This window comes from Aulostomus chinensis, chromosome 1, assembly GCF_037954235.1.
Source record: "Aulostomus chinensis isolate RoL2024-O1b breed Wild chromosome 1, RoL_Achi_v1.0, whole genome shotgun sequence".
Taxonomy (NCBI): domain Eukaryota; kingdom Metazoa; phylum Chordata; class Actinopteri; order Syngnathiformes; family Aulostomidae; genus Aulostomus; species Aulostomus chinensis.
Window position 1 is genome coordinate 62,122,490 of NC_141320.1, and position 16,444 is coordinate 62,138,933.

The 16,444-nt window shown below is 44.3% G+C and overlaps 3 protein-coding genes across 8 annotated transcripts in view; 2 read left to right on the forward strand and 1 right to left on the reverse strand.

The window, feature by feature from the left end:
* Nucleotides 1–5,152, reverse strand: part of LOC147272632 (gamma-aminobutyric acid receptor subunit beta-3-like) — a 61,620-nt gene extending 56,468 nt beyond the window's left edge. For both annotated transcript variants that reach the window (XM_086198628.1, XM_086198619.1), the window contains exon 1: nt 4,475–5,152. In XM_086198628.1, coding sequence (XP_086054754.1) covers nt 4,475–4,626 — 152 coding nt within the window. In that variant the 5' untranslated portion in view covers nt 4,627–5,152. The remainder of the gene's footprint in view (nt 1–4,474) is intronic.
* The window catches only part of LOC147272631 (gamma-aminobutyric acid receptor subunit alpha-5-like), an 81,093-nt gene extending 68,773 nt beyond the window's left edge, over nt 1–12,320 (forward strand). For all 5 annotated transcript variants that reach the window (XM_086198568.1, XM_086198587.1, XM_086198606.1 and 2 more), the window contains 3 exons: nt 6,104–6,256; nt 6,462–6,673; nt 8,092–12,320. In XM_086198568.1, coding sequence (XP_086054694.1) covers nt 6,104–6,256; nt 6,462–6,673; nt 8,092–8,391 — 665 coding nt within the window. In that variant the 3' untranslated portion in view covers nt 8,392–12,320. The remainder of the gene's footprint in view (nt 1–6,103; nt 6,257–6,461; nt 6,674–8,091) is intronic.
* A 290-nt stretch (nt 12,321–12,610) lies between these two features.
* The window catches only part of LOC147272633 (gamma-aminobutyric acid receptor subunit gamma-3-like), a 74,979-nt gene continuing 71,145 nt past the window's right edge, over nt 12,611–16,444 (forward strand). The window contains exons 1-3 of the mRNA XM_086198650.1: nt 12,611–12,702; nt 13,190–13,634; nt 13,860–14,011. Coding sequence (XP_086054776.1) covers nt 13,447–13,634; nt 13,860–14,011 — 340 coding nt within the window. The 5' untranslated portion in view covers nt 12,611–12,702; nt 13,190–13,446. The remainder of the gene's footprint in view (nt 12,703–13,189; nt 13,635–13,859; nt 14,012–16,444) is intronic.

The following is a 16,444-nucleotide window of genomic DNA, read 5'->3' on the forward strand; positions in this document are numbered from 1 at the left end:
GTTTGAATCACAGTCGCAATGTGATATGAATTGTAACAGGTGAAGTCGAGCTTTTTGGTGGGCGCTACTGTAGCTAGCAGTCATTAATGCAACAGAAAAGATCAATATTTAAGAGCTCAGGGGACATATGGTTGTCGGCTAACCGGAAGTTAGCACCGCCGTGAGTTCCGTCAGGGAGTCAATGCTAATGTTAGACGATAAACAAACTTGCTTCGTCTCTCGATAGCAACCGCTGTGTTTAAGACACATTGATGCTGAGAAATTCAAATTAGAATGTAATGTTTACTGATATATTTTATGCTCTCGGTCAAAGGTCAGTTTAACTGGTGTGCAGATACACATCTGGCCATGATTCAGTGCTTTAACTCAGGAACATAACTCAGGGAAATGAGTCTGACTTGGAGGGTGGGGTGGGGGTGGGGGGGCCATAAACAAGATAGCTTTCTTAGGTTCTGTTTTTTTGGATTGGATGGAGTTATATTATAGATGAAAAAATCATCCTAAAGGGCAAGGATCACGTATTTCAACACATTTTACACACTTCAATTATTTCAGAGTGTTTGCATCACTGCTTTCATCCGATTATTATTAGTGTATCTTTCAGTACATCTCCTCCTCCTCTGCCACCATCACCGCTGCTCATCTCCCCAACTACAGTTTCTTCACGGCAAGTAATGGTTTTACAAGGCGAGCATGGATCCTCAACACGTTCCTTTTAATTTAAAAAGAGACTGACTCAGCTTCCGCACTCCGTTTGAGTTAAAAAACATTTTACAACCGACCATTTTTCAAGCAGAAAGATCCTCTACCACCTCAGCAGTGCAACTTTACTCTAAATCGCATATCTTTGAGCAGTATCTAGCATCGCAGGTAATCTCAAATAATGTGATGTAACTAATTCTAGATTAGAAAAAGATAAATGCAGTGAGGAGAGATGGTCGTGCGATGGCAAGAGTAAATGTGGCAAACATTATCTGGAGATCAGCGTCAATGAGCGGAGGCTAGCTGAGGAGAGTAGCCTATCCCTCACACAACCAGCTGTCTACAGGCCTGGACAAGCCCTGTAAAACAACACTTATCCCTGCATGAGCCCCAGCGCGTGCACACAGCCATATAGAGCTGGAGAGAGAGAGACCTGAGACCTCGGGTTAATCCCACCCCACCCCCACCACCACCACATCCAACCAACCCATCAGCTTTTGCATAAGAAGATGACATCACAGATCAGGGAGGGATTGGGTTGGTCGGCTGTGCCTCAGTGTGTTTGTGGTTGGGCGCTCTGTAGATTTATCTTAATGAGTTACAAATGTCCTCACAATGGTGGTGAAAAAGAGCTGTAAAGTGAGGACGGCTTGGTGGTCCACACGTTGACCTTATTAGACCCGGTTTATTTCTAGTTTAGGGGTCATTTTATAATGCAACGAGACAAGCGAGGAGATTTACTTCTGATTCTGCCAATAGTTTAATTTAAAAGCCAAGTCCTCACAAAATTTAAAAGCCAAGTCCTCACAAAGACAGAGAAGGAGTACGAGTCTGTTTGTATGTTGGGATTGGACAGTCCAGCTGTGACACGTGGGGGGGGGGGTTGGAGGAGGGGGGCGTTGAAAGGCATCTGCTTAATACTCTTATGTAAAATGGAACTGTAATACACTTCCCCCCAGTTTCTCGTAGAATCATTATTAAAAGTGTGGATTTCCCCTGTTTTTTATTTATTATTTATTCCAATTTGGCTGGCTGACTCAGTGCTTTAAGCGGGGAGGTTAAACGGTTCGTTGGTCGAGGGATTGCATGGCTACCTGGAGACGGATGATTTGCTGGTTCACTGGTTGGCTGGATTGTTGAGCAGTTTGGACATTCGTTGACAAAAACATAGGCTGAAGGCTGTCAGCCGAATGCCCTCTCCTACGTTAACACACCGGATCATATTTGAACTGTCTAATACTCACTGCAGTTCCCTGGAGAACACTAGAACACTTGTTTTATCCTGACAGTTTGTAGGAAATTTGTCTAGACGATCTGAATTGTAAAAAGATTGAAACCAATATGTTTGTGTTAAATATGTATGGAGTTACTATTTCATTGAGCTGTCAAACAAATCAAAGACTTGATTTGAGAGCAAAACTCATGACATTGACATAAAGATTGTTTTCAAGCAGGTAAATTAATTTTCTGATTTAAAAAAAAAAAAAGAAAGAAAAAAAAAGCTGTAAATCCTGAACCTTTCATGTGAATCCAAAAATGATTTTTGCTGTCAATTTTTATGGGCTCCCTATTGGTCCGTCTCAGACTCAGCTTTCACTCTGAACGATACAAGCAAAACAAAACCTTTGGATTGGGGGGGGGGGGGGTTGACCAAAAAAAATCATTTTGATTAAAAAAAAAAAAAGATGGAGTTTCCTTTTGAGTCTTGTGGGCGGGACTTACAGTGAAAGATGTCTCAAAATGTTGCTGTTGGTCAGTTTCAAGTCACAATCACCAAAAATAAACAAAACTTATGGACTCGCATATATTTAGGTCTGCATTATTTTATGTTTTTATTGCTTTTGACTTGCAATAGAACATCTTTTGGATGATTTGTGTTGATAATTTTTCATTCCAAACCGTGTCTGTTTGATCTCACATTGAAGACACAAAAATAACTCAATAACTATGAAGCTGTACATGTAGCTAGTGGCCCATTAGCTTAGCTTGGCGCCGGTTCTCTCTAAAGGTGTAGATAACAAGGCGGAACACCCCCTCAAATGCTGGTGACAAACACACACAACAGCTTTCATTATCAAACAGTAAATAGATCTTGTCATTCCAAGCGAAGAGCAGACATAAACACGAGTTTAACCTGCAACAAGAATCATTTCCTTCACTGTGATTAGTTTTGAATACAATTCCAAGCTCATTCTAATGAGCCTTGTTTGCTCTAAACCATCAAACCACCATCTGGTGTTCTTTGTCACAATAAAACGCTGAGCAATATCTGTGAATTCCATTTAGCCGAAGGACTACAGGCAGTAAATTATCATTCATGCAGCTCAAAGCTTCAGTATGGAAACTGTCCAAATCAGTGATGGAGACTGCTGATGAGTGTGAGGCCAGGAGGGGTGACATTCAGTCCACTAGGTTAATTGACGGGCTGTCTGGGTTTGACTCTCTTGCTACCAGACTTCACAGCCCAAATGTGACATTTTAAGATGAGCCAGAATACTGATGTGCATTTTGATCTTGGCTTGAAGCAGGTTTTCTTTCTTTTTCTTTTTTTTTGCTGGTTTAGCAGCAGCATCTGACAAGTCTTTGTAGTACATGCTCCTGCAATGTGGACATCTTTGATATCTGAGGACGGAAACATTAAATCAAGAGCCTGTTGAGAGTTCTGTCATTCATGCAGTTCACCTGCCACCGTTTCAGTTCTGGGTTTGTACTCATCAAATGTTTTCAGCACTAAACAGCAGCGGATCAGAGGCACGAGCGCCGCAAAATATGTGTGAACTGTTGGCAAGCCCATGTGTGAATGCAGAGTTATTTATGTGTCTTTATTGTAAAATCAAGTGTCAAAGGGTTAAAAACTAAAAGCCCCTTGGTGGCCTCAAGCATTTTTTGATTTGCAAAGTTTTGCATTGATAGGTTTTTAGTTCCCAAAATATATTAAAACGTCTTTCAGGAACTGTTTTCCAATTAATCTGCTGATGTTGTTGCACCTTCAACATGTATGAAAACGACACAATCCATTCTTTCACTTAATCCAGTCTCCCATTTTTTAATTTTTTGGGGGTCAAACTTGAGCAAAAAGACCACTAGTTTCTTGAGGATGTCCTTCCTGTCTCGTGCACGGTTTTGCAGTATTTACCAATTGGCTGAATGTAACAAGCGTTACCCCATAAGGCAACTTTGTGAGTTCAGCCCAGCACTGCAGCGTAGAATCAAACAGGTTCAAAACTCTGTATTAAGGCCTGTAAAATAGGCGTGTTTGCTTGAATAAAGTAGGGAGAGGGAAGCTGTCCCCTGGAGCTAAGCAACAGCAGGGAAATCAACTCTTGACTCTTTCCATGGATGCTCAAAATTTTCCACAGGTTCTTGCAGGAAGACTTGGTGTGATGCACCTGATCCTAGCTGTTTTCCATCCATCTATTTTCTATACTGCTTATGCGTTAAGGGTAGCTGGGGGGGCTGGAGCCTCTTAGCTGTTTTAAGGTTTTAAAAAACAGACATGCAGGAGGAGCATGTTAGCTGGGAGCTAGGTGTTGAAACCACATGCGTGGGGCTACATAACTAAAGCTTTTAGAATGTTGAACTACAGTTCCGTTGGAGCACACGAGGGGGGAGATTAGTTCACAACTTTCTTAAGAGATCTTACTTCTTTAAGGACACGAGTCTCAGACGTTGCCCAAAATAACTGCTTGTGCCTAAAAGTGCAAAGAGGTAGGAGTAACAGTTCTATCTATAGATTGTAGGGATTACAGAGCAAAACTGCTCCTGTACTCACCAGTTGACCAGCATGGCAGCATTGTTCTCTGACATAAAAGGAAGTTCCCCTTGGACATTGTGGAGTACAAATCCTTGGGAGAACAGCAGTAAGATCCACCGGAGGAACATGTTCCTCCTCATTCCTCTGCCCCCAGTCCTGTCAGGATCCATGCATCAAGGGCAAAGGTGGTCCCGGGGGCTCCCAGGTCGGCGGGTGTCTGGATGTGTCCCACAGCAGAAGTTGACGGGGTAGCTGTGAGCTAGGCGGCCTGGAGTCATGAGGGCGTCAGAGGGCCCAGGGGACGGGGGTCGATGTCAGAACTAATGGGGAACTCCTGACGGAGGCATGGCGGCGGGGGTGGTGGGTGGTGGTGGGGCTGATGAAGACGCAAGATGGACAAATGTACCTCAGTGCCAGTTGAAGCTGAGATGCTCAATTTCTTCTTTCCTCTGCGAGCCAGCCGGTCCCATCAAGAGTCATTATTCCACAAACCTGACCAGAACAAAAACAGCAGAAAAAGAAAAGTGAAGACAATGTCCACACGGTTAGCCCCCCTCCATCCCACCAGTGATTAAGCCAGAGAGAGGGACACTCGCTGCTGCAGCTAGTGTGTGTGTGTGTGTGGGTGTGTGTGTGGGTGAGTGGGTGTGTATGCGGGTGTGTGGTTGTGTGAGTGTGTAGCTGTCAGCAGTCAGAAATTACGCTTCATGTGTGTTTCAGTGGGTGCATGTGTGCGTGTCAACGCCTGGATTGGCAGGGCAGAGTGGGCGGGGCTTAGAGCTCTGTGAGGATCCCAGGACAGGAAGCCCCCCCCCCCCCCCCCCCCTTCACTCCTGCTCTTCCTCTCACTGATGGCAGGATGCAGATTGTAACCAGGGATTAGGGAGGTTCAAAAATCCGATTTTGCCCGGAGAAAGCCTTGCGCATTACTGTCTGTGTGTGTGTGTTTGTGTGTGTGTGAGTTTTGTGCGTGCGTGCGTGCGAGAGAGAGAGAGATGGCTGCTTGTGTACATGTGCCTTAGTGTGTGGAATATAGTCATTGGATTTTTCATAGTTTACCAGCGCCTGCGGTCACTAACTGCTGCTGGCAAGAGGATTTTTTAAAGCCTCAAATGCAATCTTCAGTTGTTTAACTGAATATTGTGTGTGTCTCTCTCTCTCTCCCTCTCTCTCTCTCTCTCTCTCTCTCTCTGTCTGTCTCTCTCTCTGCCCCCCCCCCCCCCCCCCACTCTATGTGTTTCTGGACTGGATTTACCTCGAACCCTTATCGCATATAGTCAAATACCAGACATTCACGACACAATAATCCATTGTCCTCCCAATAATTAACGCCACTTGTTCTCATTCGTCAGTCTAATAATGCTGTTTTACGTTCAACAGAATATGGAATCCTCTCTTTATGATAGCCTCATGATCAACTCTGCCGCCTTCCATTTTGTAGCTCCAACACCTCTGATTATTTCATTAGTGAATCAGCAGGAAGGAGGGGAGATAGATCAGCTGGGGGAGGAGAGTGTCTATTGAGCACCATCTGATTCCCATTTAGAACTTGTAAAGAACTCATTGGCAATCCCTGCAACCAGTATGTGTCCTGTCCACTGTCCCTATCCTAACTTTATAACCTCTTATTTGCTTGTTTCCCCTCAGGACAGTATACGGTGATGATGGCCCACTTCTACCTGAAGAGGAAGATTGGATATTTTGTCATCCAGACGTATATGCCCTGTTTCATGACTGTAATCCTGTCCCAAGTGTCATTTTGGCTAAACAGAGAATCTGTTCCTGCAAGGACAGTTTTTGGTGAGTGATGCCACTTATTTATTCATTTGACTTTTTATTTATCTGTGTAATACTACTGGCATGCACACCAGGGAGAGTTATAGCAGCAGCGCCACACCAGCTGGCATTTAAGTCTTATTAAAGCGCCCACCTTTGTTGAGCGACTGTTTCCCACCAGCTTGTAAAAACTCAATTTCGACTTGTCTGAACCTCTGCTTGCGCCCAGGGGTGACCACCGTTCTGACCATGACGACCCTCAGCATCAGCGCCAGGAACTCTCTCCCTAAAGTGGCCTACGCTACAGCCATGGACTGGTTCATTGCCGTCTGCTACGCTTTCGTCTTCTCAGCCCTTATCGAGTTCGCCACGGTGAACTACTTCACCAAGAGGAGCTGGGCGTGGGATGGGAAGAAAGCCCTGGAAGCACAGCACCCTAAGGTAACAGCTTAGCTACACGTTTGATTGGCATCAAGCACCTGCAGTATGATCTTGGTGGTTTCGGTGACACACTTTGGTGCTACTTCATCATTACACCCATCAAATAAATATGACATTGCCATTTTCCGAAGTATCAGACCACCATCTTACAACACATTTAAATTTAATTGTAAAAGTTCATCCATTCCATCAGTCAGCATGTTCACTGGTTTACAGTTTTCACTGTAACATTTAAGCTGTTTGAATCCAGTTAAAAACCTTAAATGTAGAGTTTTTAAAAAATCCAGAAGAATGACAAACATGTCAGATCTTCCTCAGGGAGCAGAAACAAATTTCTTTCCTGCTGCAGTGGAAGTTAATGAACCCTTGAAGTGGAAAGCAACAGAGGCATCATTCTAACAATGATATTGCAAATAGGACTGGGTGTTTTGTCGCTGCAATGAATTCCCGGACCACAAAGTCCGCATCAGTGGTTGCTTGGACCACCAGACTTGGCAGACAGGAGTGCAGCTGTTTCCCAACCTTTACCGAGCCGATGGTGTTTTCCTGAGTGTGTTTGCTGCTTCAACTTACGCACAGCAGAAAATTCTCGCCAGTGAGCACCACTTGAGGAAACTGTTGTCAGTGAATAACGATAAAATGAAGCATTCTAAACTGCAACTCCAACAACGTGAGCTGCCTCCCACAGTCCTCCGTTCCTTAAGCAGGGGTTTTGAGTGTCTGCCTCTAAAGAGAATGCTAATTGACTTTCTGGTGGCAGTGTTTCTACGATGGACTGTCATTTTCTCACACCACCGCTACATGTGGTCATTTCTGTGTTCATTTCACATCTTTGACTATTTTTCCTGTCACCTCTGGCGAGTCAGGCAATCTGAGCCCTGCCTCCAGTCTTTATGCTAAAAGTCTTCTAGCTGCAGTAGCTGTCAAAGTGTTTCTTTTCTTCTGCACAGCAATGTGGTATTTAAAAATAACAAATGTCACTAACCATTCTGAAAATGTCCTGCCTTCCTTTATGCGAAGCTATGCTAAGCAGTCTCTAGCTCCAGCTGCTGTTGAAGTGTGTGTTCTAGGAGCTGCTCTTGTATTCATGTAGAAATGTCGATGACAGTCCTGAGAAGAAAAACTTTCAGTGATTTAGAAAGATATTGAATGTGGCGTCACGGCTTCGATGTACTTCAGTAGAACCAGGAATTAGTCTGGAGTTTTGTATCTGTCAGCAGCGACAGCGAATGCTGCGGTCGTGCTACTAATAAACCACTAAAGTGGCGAACATTCTGCTATCTGAGCGAAATCCATGTTCGTCTGTTTGAAATCTCGTAGCTGTCAGTTCACTAATCAGTCCAGGCAGAATGAGGCTTGAGAGAATCAGTGTTTCAAACATGCTAATAGCTGGTTGACTGTAATCTGTCCCGCTGTAGAAACGAGACCCCACGGTGCTGTCGAAAAAACCCAACAACGTTTGCTCAGCGGGCGTTAACTACACCCCCAACCTTACTAAGGACGTCTCCATTTCCACCATCTCCAACACCACATCCGTGCAGCTGCGAGCTTCTGAAACCAAGATGGTGGACCCAAAGAAGACCTACAACAGCGTCAGTAAGATCGATAAGATGTCCCGGATAGTGTTTCCTGTCCTCTTTGGAACCTTCAACCTCGTCTACTGGGCCACGTACCTTAACAGAGAACCGGTGATTAAAGGAGTCGTCACCTCTACGTAATCTTTTTGCCTTTTTTTTTTTTTTTTTTGGTCTTTTTTTTCCCACCTTCTGAGACAGTTTTATTTTGGAGGATAAATGTGCGGACTAGAGGGGTTGTTGTAAGGTCTCTGCCTTTGGGAAAAAAAAAAAAATAAATAAAAATCTGCGCTTGAAGAACAAATAACTATTTTAGTCAAGCACTTTTGAATGGATGCAAGGCTGCAACAGAGTCCCTTTCCTGTCTTTTTAACGGCCTATAAAGCTGTTTGACCCCGAAGAAACTTTTTTGACGAGAGAGCTTTGCTTCTTCATCTATCCTGCTGCAGCCTGCATGACGCTCTCCTCAAAAGGGAGAAACTCTTTTGTCTTGAATACCGACGGTGTACATGTCAATCACTGCTTACAGTAGGCTACGGGAGCACACTGCATTGCTATGACTTGACAGAGATTTTTAAATTTTGCTTTTCATGGGGATAAAGGCCTGAAATGCACTGAGCTTTAGCTACTGAGGAAAAAAAACAACAACTGCAATATACAGTAGAGTATAACTTGCAAAAGGAATTAAAAAATGTACCTAATTTCACCGTGTGGAAGAAACATCTCTTGAGGTTAACCCTGCAAGTGCATTAATAATTCAATTTTATGTCTCTTTTTAAATCATTTCTTCTGCTTTTGCAGCAGGTGTCTTTATTGAAGACACCTGCTGCAGGCCTGGTTTCCCAAATTTCTAAATGCTGGAAAGAAAACATTGAACATACAAGCGGGGAATGAAGAGACTCATTCATGAACAATTAAAAAAGGCTTCACTTTCAGGCAGCAGGCTAACACGTATTGTAGAAAAATGAAATGTCCTGGGCCTACTTAGAGTTGTGGATGGTGTGTTGTGGACAGATTTAGGGTGAGTTTTGAATGAATGTTGAGCCTGGATCACTCAAGTAGGAAACAGACATTCACAGTTGAACGGGTTCAAATCAGGAAGGCGCTGCGACCAGGTTAGGGTAGCAGGCGGCATCCATCTGCCCACCCTGAGGGATGCTATTGCTGCTACGAATTTGTGTGTAATAAATAAAATTGATTTGAATTGAACTTGATAAATCCACAAAATTTGGAGGAAAAATGCTTCTTTTCATGTCAGCAAGGGTGTTTCTGAATCTGTGGGTATAGAATCTTGGCAGCGCAGGTTATTTTGGAGGAGCTAGTCTGTGAGCTAGCTAGCCAACGGTTTACCAGCTGGCACATGCTGGGAGAGTGTTAAGGTCTGTGTTTTCAACGTTAACGATATGCTTGAATTCCATGTGAGGGAATATTTCCTCCTCCAAGATGCTTCATCTTAACATAATCTGGTGATTCATCTCCACAAACACATGTGAACCCTGAAATTAGAGAACATTAAATAGCATCATGATGATCAAACAAATTAATGTTAATAGCTGGAACGTTAAAGGAGTTCAGTATATATATATATATATATATATATATATATATATATATATATATATATATATAAATTTTTTTTACATTTGTATTTTATTTTTAAAAAGCTACTGTCCCTCTCTCAAGCTGAGGCATCCACTGCCCACTCATATTTTGCTTTTTAGGGTTTAACATCGTTTAATCCAAAAGAATTGAATAGAGAAATATTAAAAAGAAGCCCGATTCTGTCTGTAAATGTGTGGCCAGGCATTAAAAGCTGTAAAGATTTTGGGAAATTAGGCCGAGTCTCAAGAGAACCATGTAAATAAACTCCTCATTGTCAGTTTGACAACTCTTTGCTTTGTCGCAAAAAAAAAAAAAAAAATGTTTTCAGCCTTTAGAAGAAGAAAAAAAAAAAAGCAAAAAAAAGCCAAAGTCTGATGTTGGCTTTGTTCAGCGCATCTTTTTATCTCTTTCTATTAATGTTTCTGTGTATATGTAGAAGATTCTTTGTTGCTTATAGGAGCTTTTCTCATTTATTTCTGTATTTCTACACGGACTGGAAGCAATGAGCACATGGCGAGAACCCACCATAGCGCGGCACGCGGTGGTGAGACACACTCAGGAACCAAACTGTGCTCCCGGCAGAAGAGTCGCCTCCGAGTCGCTGCTTTAATCTGATGGATTGAAACAGCGGCGTTCACTGTCACCTGCTGCCGGGAGCATCGTCCCAGATAACTTTCTTTTTTTTTTTCTTTCTTTTTTTTTTTCCCCGGAGCTGAATAGATGTTGGTGGCTTACACCCTCCATGTAAATAAAGATTAGCTGCTACTGCTTTGCTTTGTGAAATTGGGACCTGCTGTGAATATCTTTGAGATATCAGTTTATTTCCAAAGCTTTTTAATATGATTTATGTGCCATAATATTCTTACAGTGTCTGTGCTGGATTTGGGTTGATGTTGCTACCTGCTTAAAAGCTCCGTGGGTGTCAATCAGCAGCAGCGGTAAATAAAGGACATCCAAAGAAATACCGTTGAAAGGTGATCTGTATGTGTCCTTTTAAGGTCGCCGTGGCAACAGATGAAGCATCCACCCCCCCACCCCCCACCCCTGAACCTGTTTGTTTCTGACTGTGCTGCTGCATGTCAATAAGTGACACGCGAGACAAAGTTGAATCATTCGTTTGTTCTGTCTGAAAACACGTCAGACACAAAGTCAGCCTCGCTGGCTCACTAGTTTTGACTCTGACTCATCCTTTTCTTCATTTTGGTCCCCTCAGAAACAGGTTTTCATTTTCTTCTTGATCTCTCACGGCGTAGCCTAGCATGCTGCACGCACCAGACATGTCAGCCAGGGACTTGTTTGGGTACGTGGCTGATTTATTAACCCGTGACGGGGCTAGACCAAGACCTCCCAGACCCGGTGTTGCTCGGGCCCTGGACCCTTTACACTTGGGCCTTGATCCGATGCTGTCTCCGTGTTGTAGCATTGTATTTCCATGCCAAAACAATCCACTTCATACCAGTCACCATCGTTGGAAGTAGTGGAGGGAACGGTGGCAGAGAAGCCAAAAAACTGGTGTTCCAGCACCGTTGTTTCAGACCGACACATCCACTCCATTACACAGGCGTAAGTGCTCATAATCTGGTTAGCCTGCGCTCTCCACCTCTCTGTATCCTGAGCGTGGACCTGAAGAAAAAGTATAAATCAATTAATACTAATATAAATTAAATACTGCGAAAATTTAATTAGACAAAGACCAAAAAAGCTCCCAAATTAGATTAGAAAGAAAGAGCAGCGAGGTTTCACTTTCACCCGAGAAGATAAAACACTTCTCGAGCTGAGGACGTTCATATGACTGGAAAAGCAAATTCAGTCAATTTACTGCAGCCGTCACTGACTGCAGGTCGGAGGGTTTACTGTATATCTGGCTGACGACCGCCCTCATCCATCCATCTCTCTATGAACCATCCCTCTCTCTGCTCATGCCGGCCAAGAAACGAGTGACCACCCCTCCTGTGTCAGACTCATCTGCCATACATCTGTTAGAAAAGGGATTTAGTTCCGCTTAAGTTCCTCTCCTCTATTCAGGGGTGGCCCCCCTTCAGTAAACCGCTTCTCTCCAATTTAAGTCCCGACTGGCTGGCGGATGACAAATGCTTGTTTGTTTGTTTTTTTTTCTGTTTTTTTTTTTTCTTTTCCCTATGTACTGTCTGGACAGCTGTGTCTGCCGCGTGTCAGGGGACAAGTTTAGGATTGATTATATGTTCTTTATCCAGAGCTAGCTCAAGAGCGGTGAAGCAGACGCGAGTTCGAACCCAGCAGCCGGCCTGAGGACAGCGATGCGAGGCTACGATAGGAACCTCTCCACGTGCATGTGAACAAACTTGCTTTCTTTTAACCATCGATATGAGTTGATTTAAAAAAAACCTAACAAAACATGACATGCTTCAATTTTGCAAACCATTGTAGCTGCTGGGCTAAACTGTGTTAGTCATTCTTTGTTTTATGTACTGCATTTAAAAAAATCCAATAAAAACGATTTAAAAAGATGTAACTTGGAGAGTAAATCATGTATATTATTTTAAACAATTGTAAACAAACAAAACTACTTTTGTACATGTTTCATTGTGGAATATGAAAATAAGATGACTTATTGTCACAGTCTCACTCTTACGTTAGCTTGTGATTGGAGCCTCTTTTTTTTTTTGTGTTTCCTGTTTTATGGTGAAATCATTTCTCCTCCTCCCCGTATTTCGCTGTACACTTCCGGTCTGTTCCCCTTCTGTCGGGTACGCGCTCACTTGTGTCCAATCAGGCCCCTGTCGTCCAATCATCTCCCTCCCTGCCCGCGCGCGCCCTCGCACCTGTTTCTTGCTGCCTGATTAGTTGTGTCCGCCGCTCGTCCTGTCGTTTGACGTGAGTAACTTGTTTGTTTTTGTTTATAAATGTTTCAAACTTGAACAGTGTGTTTGCGGTTCCTGCCGCCAACATTTACAGATAAAATAAAATGTGGAGTTCACGAAATTAGGTTAGAAGATAAAAAAAAAAAACAACACAAAAAAACCGTGAATTTTCAATGTTTTAGTTGAAAGCACCAGTTCCAGTCCCATGGTGCTACGCCTCTTACGTCCTCCAGGGGGCAGTGAAGCCTCTTGTTGCAGGTGAGGAGAGGCGCTTGCAGGTTTGCAGGCTGGTTGTCCGCCTTTTCGGAAATGACTTATTTTTGAGTGAGTGTTTTGTTGTTTTTTGGGGGGGGGGGAGTAAAAGAAAAGCCTGCATTTGACCTGCAGGGGTCACTGAAGTAAATAAAAACACGCAAGCTTAATACATTACTACAGGAATAAATTATTTTTTAAAAAATAATTAAAAAAAACTCCATCTTTTCCCCCATGATGTAATTCAGATAGTGAATGAAGCCTGTGCACGGGGAGGGGGATGAGTCACGCAAGATCTCCTCAAGGTTCACCCGCACCATCACCCGCAGCAGCAGACATCATCACCCAACCTGCCCACACAGGCGTAAGAGGGAGGCGGGCGCTGCTGCTGGATCCAGTCCCTCCGCTGCCTGATCACTCTGATTGATCGCAGGAACCCGCACAGGAAGGCAGGCAGGCGGGAGCGACTGAGCTCGATGCCACGCAAAAGAAAGTGCGTGGGCGGATGAGGAAGTTGAGAGCGCGGATTGATGGTCGCACACCTACTGTACAGGCACTTTGTGTGAGCAGCGGCGGCGGCGGCGGCAGCAGCAGGAGCAGCAGGAGCCGGGATCTCCATCCACCTCTCTGTGTGAACGGGAAAATGACCATCAAGTTCATCCTCTTGTTACTTCTGCTGGCTCAAGGTGCTCGGTGAGTCTTATTCACTAAAAGTTATTTTGTATTATTATTGTGATTATCATGCTGTCTTTTCCTCCGGGGGGTTTCCCCGCACGTTAATGACAGCAGCCGTTCATCCCCGTACACACACATGATTTGACGCTGCGCCAAAGTTTTCGGCTGGAATGATTAATGACATCTCCCCCCACCACCACCACCACCCACCCTCCCTCTCTCCCTCCCTCCGCCCCCGTCAAGTCCTGATCAACTGGAATACGGCGACGATGAGGATCACCATGACACCACTGTCAATCAAATGCTGGTGCCCAGGTCTCACCAGGAGGACGCCACGCTGATCCTCAACAACCTCCTGAAGGAATACGACAAGACGCTGCGGCCAGACATCGGAGGTGAGAGGCTGATCCGGTTGTCTGATTGCACCCATATTAGTTGTGTCATGGTGCTAGGGAGGGAGGGGTGTGTGTGTGTGTGTGGGGGGGGGGGGTATTCCTCTCCGGGGTCACCAGAGTCAGGGTTTTACTGCAAGAGGAATCCAGCTTTTGGGAGGTGTGAGGTAGATCTCTGTGTGCGCTGTGCAGCTGTGGAGGCTGCTGAGAGGCACATTTACCTCCACTGATTTTTTTTCCCCGTCTGGCTGCAAGGTTCTACTAAAACTATGCAGCTGAAACTTGGTGCAGGAGTGTGTGTGTTTAAGGTAGAGAACTGGTGTTTTCTGTTTGTTTGTTTTTTCATATTGGAACTGCTTGATGTTCATAAAGCTTGGTGTTGGAGGAACCAGGACTTTTTACCTCTGCTAAGGACATGATGTTTGTGCTGTAGCTGGAGGGGTGTAGCGTGGCGCATGGATAAAGGAATCCACTCAATTTCTGGGCAGATCTGTTTAACAGAGCGAAAAACGTCTTCTCTCTTTCTTTTTTCGTCTTCCATTGAGTTTGGCTGAGGCAAATGATGATGATGATGGAGGCAGCCACTCTCCTCTTTGGCGATGGGGTGGAGCTCAAGTTAACCCATTAAACGCTGAGATGGATCCAAATTCAGTGGGAGAAATATCAACTTCCACCGAGGAGGCTTTGTTTGGGGAAAAATAAAAAGAGTCATTTTTCTGCTTGAGGTCTGGCTGCACCTGGGTGAAGTGTCACCTCAGCGCAGGTATGGGCTCCCTCAATACCCTCGAATACATTTTTGTCAAGAAATATTATTTGGGACGTTTTTACAGTGCTCCAGATAAAAGTAGAGTTCTAGATTTTGATGGGGGGAGGTGATGGTGAAGCCGTGTCTCTGAAATACCTCTCACAGTTCCATAAATCTATTCTGAGATCTTTCGGGATGGCATCTACCTGTCAGGAGTCTGATAATCAGAAGTCTCCTCCTTCAGCTCCTCTCGCCGTCTCTCTCGAGCGGACCTGGAGTTATCAGCCTGGTGGATACACACACAGCAGCTCCGCGTCCGTCAGGTGTGCAGTCGCAGGGATTTGAACCTGTTCCAAACCCCCCCCCCCCCCCCAAAAAGAAAAAAAATCCACAGTGCTAGTGTGATTTCCTGTAAGTGGGCTCCGTATATGCGCACCCTGGTATATCTTCCAGCTCAACTGTTAGCAGTAGACTCCAGCAGAGTGTGTCATTTATTTCTATTCATTGGAACTTTAATGAGGCTGCAGAGCTCGTGCATAATGCCCTGCTATAGCTTGTTCCATATTTCCAGTCTGGAGAACAGTTTTGTGTTCAGATTATGCAAATCACGAGCAGGCCAAACCACACGGATGCTTCAGATCACACGTGTGCTGCTCCCTGTTTCGTACACGAGGCTGTGTTTTCTCGTTTCGTTGTGCCAGTGTGTGTTAGAACCGTAGTCTTGATTTGGCAGGCAGGAGTGTGTGCTGCTCTTCATGAGTGTATGTTCCAGAGCTGTTATTTTTAAGGATTCTATTCAAGTTTCCTGCAAAAAAATCATGCTGCTACTGTTACTTCATTGGCCTTTTGAAAGAATATTTCTTGGGGGGGGGGGGGGGGTGTACACACAGTTGAATATTGTAAGCCAAAATAACAGCGTGATTTAACGGAGAGGGATTTGAAATTTCTGCCAAGATGGAACAATGTTTGTGTTTTTGGAATCAAGTCAGATTTCGACTGTCAACAAACGTGGCTCCCCTTTGAGTTGGTTAAGGGAGAGGAACCCTGCACCAAGCGGCGATGATAGCGTTAAAGCCAACCAGCAGTGCTGCACCCCCGAGTGAGTGCACAGTTTGGTGCCGTAATTTTACAAGTCAGCTGATCAGGAACAATGATTTAGAAATGTCTCAACTTGGATAACAAACCTAAAACCACAACTCCAGAGGAAGAGGTACGACAGGATGAAATAAAATTTGAAAATAATATATAGAATCATGAATATTTTAGTGACTATTTCATGAACTTGAGAAAAAAACGTGAACAGTACAAAAAGAAATACCTCAGCAGGACTGTTTTACTAAAACCCTATTTTTTGAAAATTGTAACAGCGATCGCACAGTAACCTCAGTTTAATTTATTTGCCGCTATCGAATTGCTCGTCGCGGTGTGATTCATGGAGCACCTCTCCTCTGGAACCAACATGTTAACAAATCCTTCTCAAAGAGCAAAATGAGAAAACAGTTGTCATGGCTAAGGTTGAAAATTAATTTGTCCCCCAAAGACGAGACAAATGTGGCGCCGCGTTCGAGTCATTTAGTCCCAAGAAACCCGTATGAGGAGCGGTTGAATCAGGAAGGGGGGGGGGTGACTCTTGTCTCAGTCTTGCTGTAAACACAGTTATGGAGGCCTTATGTTGCTCACTGCAGCTCAGA